The 9276-nt window shown below is 52.6% G+C and overlaps 1 protein-coding gene across 1 annotated transcript in view; it reads right to left on the bottom strand.

The window, feature by feature from the left end:
- The window catches only part of ERCC1 (ERCC excision repair 1, endonuclease non-catalytic subunit), an 18415-nt gene extending 14090 nt beyond the window's left edge, over window positions 1-4325 (bottom strand). The window contains exons 1-4 of the mRNA XM_044922047.1: window positions 4251-4325; window positions 3806-3917; window positions 3360-3575; window positions 328-431 (exon numbers count right to left, since the gene is read on the bottom strand). Coding sequence (XP_044777982.1) covers window positions 328-431; window positions 3360-3575; window positions 3806-3917; window positions 4251-4282 — 464 coding nt within the window. The 5' untranslated portion in view covers window positions 4283-4325. The remainder of the gene's footprint in view (window positions 1-327; window positions 432-3359; window positions 3576-3805; window positions 3918-4250) is intronic.
- Between the last annotated feature and the right edge of the window lie 4951 nt (window positions 4326-9276).

Below are 9276 nucleotides of genomic sequence, written 5' to 3'. Positions count from 1 at the left end.
GCCCCCTCCTCCCTCAGACCCAAGAGCCCAGGCCCCCAGCCCCTCCTCCCTCAGACCCAGGAGTCCAAACTCCCAGCCGCCTCCTCCCTCAGACCCAGGAGTCCAGGCCCCCAGCCTCCTCCTCCCTCAGACCCAGGGTCTGGGCCCGCAGCTCTTCTTGCTCTGGGCACCTCCAGGCGAAGACCTCTTCCTCCCACACAAGGTCCCACCGAGGCCTAGAGCCAACAGGGCACCCAAAGGTCTCCCACTGAATGGTCCAAAACACGGGGGCATACCCTCCCAGGCCTCCCAGGTCTCTGGAAGGTGCGGCAGCCCCTCAGAGCTCACCTGAGGAACAGGGCACAGGTGCTCTGGCCCAGCACGTAGTCGGGAAGCACGTCACCAAACTCCCAGGGCACGTTACGCACAAACTTCAGCACGGGGTTGCCTCTCTGGGGACGGAGGAAGGGCCAAAGCCATTAACCAGGATGGCCCTGGGACCACTGCCACCCCAGGGCCCCCCTCCCCCATCGCTGTCAACACCTCGCCACCTGCTCCCTGCCTGTGCCTGTCCTCCTCCTCTTCAGAGTCTACCTCCTCAGCCTGAAATGTCCTTGGTGCTCTGGCTCTGACCTAGGCCCCTCCCCCCAGCCCTGGGCCTTAACTAAAGGGTCCCTGAATCTCTCCAGTTCAGCCCTCTCCCCTGGCCCCACGTGTGTGTCCTGGGGTTGCGGGACACTTCCTTCAGGATGTCTGCCTCATTGCATCCCAAGTGCCTTCAGCATCAGCCCTTACACCTGCCCCTCCTCCTTCGGGGACAGCCCCACCATCCAGAGACCAGAGCCTGGTCATGGACACATTCCTCTCCTCCTCCTCCTCCTCCAGGTGGGATGTCTACCTGAGACAGGATCCTATTTTCATTTTTAAAGGATTACTTTGGGATGCCTGGGTGGCTCAGTCGGTTAAGCGTCTGCCTTCGGATCAGGTCATGATCTCAGGGTCCTGGGATCAAGCCCCGCGTCAGGCTCTCCGCTCAGCAGGGAGTCTGCTCCTCCCTCTACCCCTACCCCCTGCTCGTGCTCTCTTTCTGAAATAAATAAATAAAATATTTTTTAAAAAAGGAATCCTTTGTTCCCTTCACACCCACTAGAATGGCCAAAACGGTCAAAAAGATAGACAAGGACAGGTAGTGAGGATCTGGGCAAACTGGAACCCCCACCCACTGCTGGTGGGAACGTAAAATGATGCCTCGTTGGATAAAATGGTTTGGGAGTTCCTAAAAAAGCTCAACACAGAGTCATCCCATGACCTAGCCTGCATAAATCCCCAAGAGAACTGAAAACCCGCGTCTACCAAAAAACCCGAACACAGATGTTCAGGGCAGCGTCTTCAGAATAACCAACAAGTACAAACAGCCCAACGGACAGCCCATCAGCTGAGGGATGTGAACCCCGGCAGGGCGCCTCCATACGCTGGGATGCTATTGGGCCCGCAAAGGGAAGGAAGGAAGCCTGGACATGCGCTACCTCGTGGAGGAACCTGAAAGCCTTATGCTGGGTGAAAGGAGCCAGATGTCAGCTGACAGACATGTGATTTGTTTGCACTTTTTGGCTATTGGGAACAAAGCTGTGGGGACTGCTCGGGCACCAGATTTTATACGGATGTATGTTGTCATTTCTCCTGAACATCTACCTAGAAGTAGACTTGCTGGGTCATTTGGTAACTCTTATGTTTATTTAATTATTTTTTAAAGATTTTATTTTGGGGGGGGGGATGTCTGGGTGGCTCAGTTGGTTACGCATCCGACTCTTGGTTTTGGCTCAGGTAGTGATCTCAGGGTCATGGGATCGAGCCCTGTGTCAGGCTCCATGCTCAGCGGGGAGTCTGCTGGAGGTTCTCTCTCTCCCTTTGCCACCCCCCCCAGCTTGCTCTCTCTCTCGCGCGCAAATAAATGAAACCTTTAAAATAAATTATATTTTTTAAAGTAATGACACCTAACATGGGGTTCGAACCTACAACCCTGAGATCAAGAGTCACGCGCTCCACCAACTGAGCCAGCCAGGCGCCCCGGTAACTCTATGTTTAAGTGTTTGAGGAACTGCCAGACTGTTTTCCAAAGCAGCTGCACCATTGTGCATTCCCACCAGCAGCCTAGGAGGGTTCCAATTGCTCCACAGCCTCGAGACCCTTCTTTGGCCAATTGATGAGAGCCATCCTCATGGGAGTAAACTGGTACCTCAGTGTGATCACAAGCAGACGAAACCTCATTTTAAGGGCACAGATAAGTTAAGGCACTTGCTCAAGATCACACAGCTGCTGCATGCCAGAGCAGGATTCGAACTCGGGCCTGCGTTCAAGAAATCGTCTTTGAATGAAACAACAAACCCGGAGGACAGGAAATATAGCTGCACTAACGCGGTCACACCCCCAAAAAGAAGAGTCAGGGTGGTATAGACTAAACTTTTGTGTCCCCCCCAAAACTCACATGTGGAAATCCTAACCCCCAATGGGATGGTATTAGGAGGTGAGAAGAGGCAATTAGGTCATGAGGGTGGAGCCCCCGGGAATGGGACTAGCGCCCTCATAAAAGGGACCCCAGAGAGCTTCTTCACCCCTTCTGCCATCTGAGAACACAATAAGACAGCAGTGTATGAACCAGGGTCCTTCCCGGACACTTTGACTGCCGGCGCCTTGATCTTGGACTTCCCAGGCTCCAGAACCGTGAGAAATAAATGTTTGCTGTTTAAACTACCCAGTCTATGGTACTTTTGTTCTAACAAAACAATATGACATGGAGCAATCTCAACCCACACGCAGTACTTGAATGGATCTATGAAAGAGGGGCCCAGCCCAGAGCACAATGGCCAGAACTCAGGGGCGCCTCGGGGGCTCAGTCGTTAAGCATCTGCCTTCGGCTCAGGTCTAGATCGCAGGGTCCTGGGATCGAGCCCCGCATCGGGCTCCCTGCTCAGCGGGAAGCCTGCTTCTCCCTCTCCCACTCCCCCTGCTTGTGTTCCCTGTCTCGCTGTCTCTCTGTCAAACAAATAAATAAAATCTTAAAAAAAAAAAAAAGGGGCGCCTGGGTGGCTCAGTTGGTTAAGCGACTGCCTTCAGCTCAGGTCATGATCCTGGAGTCCCGGGATCGAGTCCCGCATCGGGCTCCCTGCTCGGCAGGGAGTCTGCTTCTCCCTCTCCCACTCCCCGTTTGTGTTCCCTCTCTCACTGTGTCTTTCTCTGTCAAATAAATAAATAAAATCTTTAAAAAAAAAAAAAAAAAGGCCAGAGCTCAGACTTCCTTCCACTGCCCACCAGAACTCCCCACCATAACCCGTGTTTCCCACCAGAAACCTCAAAGCCCCACTTCTCCATCCCCTCCTCACCTGGCGGGGGCTCACAATGATGCTGCTGGATTTCGCCCCCGGTTTGGGGGCCTGATTGGGGGTCTCTCCTGCCAGGGGCTCTGGCCCCCTGTGGTGTGGAGCTCCAACCCCTCCTGGAGGTCCCGAGATGGCATACTCCGCATACGTCTGAGGGGCTGCCTGAGGTGAGGCCTCCACGGTGGGCAGGCTCCGGGTGGATTTGAATAAGGGCTTGACCTGTGCAGGGGAAGAGAGTGTCAAAATCTAAATCGAGCCCCTTCTCCCCACTCCTCAGCCTCTGCACTGGTCCCGGCCACCACCTTCTCTCCCTTGGCCCACTGCAGGCACCTCCTCACCAGCTCTCTGTCTACACCCTTACTGTCTGTTCACTGTCATTTCACGTCCCTCTGCTCAGCGACCTCCGTGGCTCCCATCTCCCCAGTGTTCTCCTCATCTCCTCGTCCTACCCCTGCAGGAGGGGCCTCATCTTCGCCCAGCGGTATGAAGAATTTCTTCCTCGTGGGTGGCCCGGAGGGCTGCCGCACTCCCTCTTCGTCCATCCCAAGGTTCTTCTGAGGCCTGAAAATGAAGACATGGCGGCGGGTGCGAGTGAGACACCAGCGCCGGCATTCCCATCCTCCCAGCAGGAACCCCCACTCCCAGCTATCCCGCCCCAAAAATCCCGGGGCTCCACAGCATCAAGTTCCAAACACCCAGTGCCCTAGATTCTTTAAAGCCCCGCCCACACGGAGCCGCCACCTTCAGCTCGCCCCGCCCCTTACCGGTCCAGATGTTTCGTTAGCCCCGCCCCTCGAGGGCCCCACTGTCTATTCGCCCCGCCCTCACTGTTCCCCGCCTTCCGTTTGCCCAGTCCAGCCTCTGTCCCCTCCGCCCCGCCCCCAGGGCTCGCACCTGATACCCTCCCCTCGCTCCATCTCGTCCATCTCTCAGACACTGCAACGACTGATTGGCTCCTGTGGCTGCCGGTCGCCTCTCCCCACCCGCCCCTTTCGACCCAGCCCCACTGTCGGAGCGCCGCGAGGACTCACCTCCCTGCCCCTGAGCCGCGAGTAAAAAACCGGAGAGGGACCGAGGCGTCCCACCGCCGACGCGGCCAGCGCGTCCCCGGGCTCGCCCTACTTCCGGCCTCTCTAGCCCTCGATCCCGCCCTCACCGTTCCCCAGAGGGGTAGAGCTTCGAGAGGGGCGGTCCCCGCGCAGCTCTCTATGGTCCTGGAGGACTGCGGAGGTCTGGGTTGGAGAGAGCCGTCGACCTAGCCGCCTGAACGTCCCTGGTTGCCGAGAAGTTCAATTTCGATGCCCTTATGAGGCACCTCCTTGTGCTCGGCCTCCGGACAGGATTCAGTGGGAGGGAAAATGACGGGAGATCAAATTAGGTTCCTCCTCTCAGTCCAGACTTGGGTTCACATCCCAGCTCTGCCCATTGACCTGGCCTCGGTTTCCACATTCATTCACTCTCTCATTCCACCCGTACACCCCGAGCGCCTCCTCTGTTCCCGGCCGTGTGCCGGGCAGTGCTAGCGACTCAGCAGTGACCACTGACAACCATAGCTCCCTCCTGTCCTTCTGGAGTTCCCAGTCCAGTGGGAGAGACACACTCGAGTTCCCAAACAGTGACGACCCGCGGAGTGAGCAAGGCTGGGATGGGAGACCCCAGACGGCCGCCGGGGAGAGGGGAGGGGAGGGGAGAGGAGGGGCCGCCCAACCCAGCTCCAGGGTAGGGAGGGGCTTCCTGGAGGAAGGGACATCTGAGCAGAGACCTGGTTGATGAGTTAGAATTAGTCATTTCCCGAAAGAACAGTATTACACTGTTCTAACTTGCGGCCCTCTGGTTACTAAGGAGAGAGAACATCTTTTTGTGAGTTTATTGGTCTTATGTGTTTGTCTTCTGTGGATGGCTTGCTCATATCCTTTGCCCATTTTTTTAAATGGGGTTGTGTGCCTTTTTTTATTAGTCTTAATTTGTGGAGTACTTTATGGATTGCGATTTTAATTCTTAGTTATGTATATTCTAAGTATTCCCTCCTAGCTTGTACTTTGTATTTTAACTATTTATTTATTTATGTCACAGAGAATTCATAGTGTTTATTCACACCTGTTTATCACTCTGTTCGGTGCTGACTTTGGCTTTTGGTGTGTTGTTTAAGAGACCTGCCATACCCCCAAGGTCATAAATATATCCTGTAATTACTTTTTTTGTAAAGATTTTATTTATTTATTTGACAGAGAGAGACAGAGTGAGAAAAGGAACACAAGCAGGGGAAGTGGGAGAGGGAGAAGCAGGCTTCCCGCTGAGCAGGGAGCCCGACGCGGGGCTCGATCCTAGAACCCTGGGATCACGACCCGAGCTGAAGGCAGACGCCTAACGACCGAGCCACCCAGGCGCCCCTGTAATTACTTTTAATACTTTCAGAGTCTCGATTTTGTTTCTGTCTTTAATCTATATAAGACTTATTTTTGAAAATGCACTACAGTAGGAATTTATGATGAATGCAGCCAATTGTCCCAATACCATTTTTTAAAAAAATCAATCCCCAATTTTGATATTTCACCTTTATCATGAACCAAATTCCCATATATACACAGGTCTATTTCTGACATTTGTTAAGTTTTATTAATCTCTTTATCTGTTCCATCTGTTCCTTGCCTCCATGATGTACTGTTTAATGATTTTATTTTGATACGTTTTGTGATCCCATCAGGCAAGTCCCCTCTGTTCAGTTTCAAACCTGTCTTTACTGTTCTTACACCTTTTCTCTTCTAGATGGATTGTACCAGCTGCTTTTCTACTTCCAGAAAGAATCCTATTGAGATTGAGATTGGAATTTCAATGAATTGATGGTTTAATTTTTTAAAAAGATTTTATTTATTTATTTGAAAAGGAGAGAGCATGAGAGAGAGAGAGCACAAACAGGGGGAGTGGCAGGCAGAGGGAGAGGGAGGGGGAGAAGCAGACTCCTGGCTGAGCACAGAGCCCAACACGGGGGTGGGTGGGGGGTGGGCCTTGATCCCAGGACTCTGGGATCATGACCTGAACCAAAGGCAGACTCTTAACCGACCGAGCCACCCAGGCGCCCCAATTGATGGGTTCATTAAAAGGCATCTTTTTCATATACCTGAATATATTGATTGTCTCCATCTCTCAATGATTCCAGCTTTTGTTAGGAGCCTACTATAAAAGTTTTTTATAAATAATTTTTATTTGTAAAATTGATTCATAAATACAGTTTTGTATTAGTCTCCTAGGAGAGCTGTAACAAAGTACCCAAAACTGGGTGGCTTAAGTAACAGAAATGAATTGTCTCACCGTTCTGGAGGCTACAGGTCCAAAGTCAAGGTGTTGGCAGGGTTGTGTTCCCTCCGAATGCACAAGGGAAGGATCTCTCCCAGGCCTCAGGAGTTTCCTGGCTTGTAGATGGCCATCTTTTCTCTGTGTATGGTCTTTTCTCTGTGTCTAAACTTCCCTGTTTTATAAAGACATCAGTCATATTGGATTAGGGCCCATGCTAATGACCTCATTTTAACTTGATTATCTCTATGTAAAGACCTTATTTCCAAATAAGGTCACATTCTGAAGTACCAGGGGTTAGGACTCCACCGTATCTTTTTTGGAGGACAGCAGTCAACCCATAACAATTCTGTTACTTTTTGTAACTTTCTTCCTTCTAAATTTATTTTACTACTTGCTAGAGTCCATTCACTTCTAATTCTTTCAGAGAGCATTCTGCATAGTCACGTTCTGAGTCTTGCTACTCTCAAAATACTTTCATTTCGTCCTCACAATTGGAACCTCCGATTCTGGGTTCCTAGTTATTTTTCTTGCAAAGCTAGAAGATATCGGTACTCTGTCTCCCTGGCTTCTGGGTCGCTGATAGGAAGCGTACCATTCCCCTCATTCTCCCTCCTACCTATGCAGGCTCATCACTGGGTGTAATTCCCCCCCAAGGTCATCTACTAGCAGTGTGACCTTGTACCAGTAACTCAGCTTCTCTCTGTATATCAGTTTGCTCACCTCAAAATTGGGGATGGGGTGCCTGGCTGGCTCAGTCAGTAGAGCGAGCGACTTTTGATCTCCAGACTGTGAGTTTGAGCCCCACGTTGGATGTAGCGATTACTTCAAAATAAATAAGATTGGGGGGACGCCTGGGTGGCTCAGTCGTTAAGCGTCTACCTTCGGCTCAGGTCATGATCCCGGGGTCCTGGGATCGAGCCCCGCACCGGGCTCCCTGCTCGGTGGGAAGCCTGCTTCTCCCTCTCCCGGTCCCCCTGCTTGTGTTCCCTCTCTCACTGTCTCTCTCTCTTGCTGTCAAATAAATAAATAAATAAATAAATAATCTTAAAAAAATAAAAACAAATAAATAAATAAGATGGGGATAACAATAGTGGATGGATTCCGAGGATGAGTTACGAGGAACGTGCCTAAAACTGTACTTGGCACACAGTAGGTGCTTTATTTGAGTTTGTCATATATATAAAATAGCCCTAACCAAGTCCTGGACAGCAGGGGCTGGAGCTGTTGTGGCTATAGCAAGCAACTACACTGCTGGGAGCCTCAGTTTCCCCATCTGTACTGCTGAGGACTCAGTAAGACCACAGCGAACTGTATTGAGATGGACGGTTCACCCATTCCTCGAATACCTACATATTGAGCACGTACTATGGGCCAGGCAGCGGAGACGCAGCGGTGAACAAGTCGGCCCAGGTCCCTGCCCTGTGGAGCTGATGGTCTCACGGAGGAGACACACCATGAGAAAGAAGCACACAAATCATAGTTTCAGGCGGCCACCCGGCTACGAAGAAGATAAAGCACGGTGCTGTGAAGCAGGTGATGCGGGAGGGGGGCTCACACTGTCACAGGATGAGAGCTCTATAAATAATAAAAATATTGCCACCAACTGGAGTCCCATCAAAATAGGTTGAGCACTTAACTATGAGCTAAGGCCTCACAATAATCTTCCCCTTAGGTATCAATAGGTCATTTGACATATGAGGGGACTGCGGCCCCAGCGACACAGAGAAGGACCATGGAAATGTATCCCTGAAATCCAAGGGCAAGAGAGTGTATTCTAGAAGGAGGCCAACCTGGGCGGGACTTAGTTTCTCCCTTTGGGGAATGGAATTGCCAAACAAACCTGCAACTCGAGCCTTTTCCGCCAGGGGGCGATGGCGCCCCGCAAGAGGAATTGGGGTGTAGGGAGGCGGGGAGCTGCTCCTCCAGAATCCCCCCGCCCCGCCCCGGGACAAGACCCCGCGCAGGCGGCCCCTTCGCTACTTCCGACTCGACAAAGGCCCCGCCGCGTGCGGTTAATGTGACGCTGAGCCTGTTAGTATTAGTTCGCGTGCGGCAAAGTTGCCCTCGGTTCTACATCATTTCCAAGTTTGATTTCTACTCGATTCGCCAACAGAACTTTCGGATCCTGGATTCGAAGCTTCCCGGCTCCCAGAGTTGAGAACTTGAGTATTCCACCTGTCCTCACTCTGATTCCGCGTCTCCTTCCAAACGCTCCAAGTTCAAATCCCACCTGCAATTCCAGTTCCCCGGGTGACTTCTCGAATCTGGCCCCTGCTCCAGTCCCAAACCTTCCCCTAATCCTAACTTTGAGTTTCCTCTGCGCGTCGGAGGCATTGGAGTGGGGATGGAGAATATTGGGACCCCCGCCCCTAATTCCGCCGGAGGAACTCTGGGCAGGGGGCACAGGGCCGCCATCCGAAGGCTCTGGAAGCGGGGGTGCGGCCGAGGGGCGCAGTGACCAGGCCGGCTTCCCCACCCGCCTCTAAACTTAGCCGCAGTGACGCGCGGCCCGGCGATCGCGCGGCGGGGCTGGGGACGCAGGGGGGCCAGAGCGGAGGGGGGCGGCTCTGCTCCGCGAGCCTCTATTTATAGCGCCCGGAGCCCGAAATAGCGCCGAGCGGAGCGG

The sequence above is a fragment of the Neomonachus schauinslandi genome, chromosome 16 (assembly GCF_002201575.2).
Source record: "Neomonachus schauinslandi chromosome 16, ASM220157v2, whole genome shotgun sequence".
NCBI classification, from domain to species: Eukaryota; Metazoa; Chordata; class Mammalia; order Carnivora; family Phocidae; genus Neomonachus; species Neomonachus schauinslandi.
This window is presented reverse-complemented; position numbering and strand designations above follow the sequence as displayed.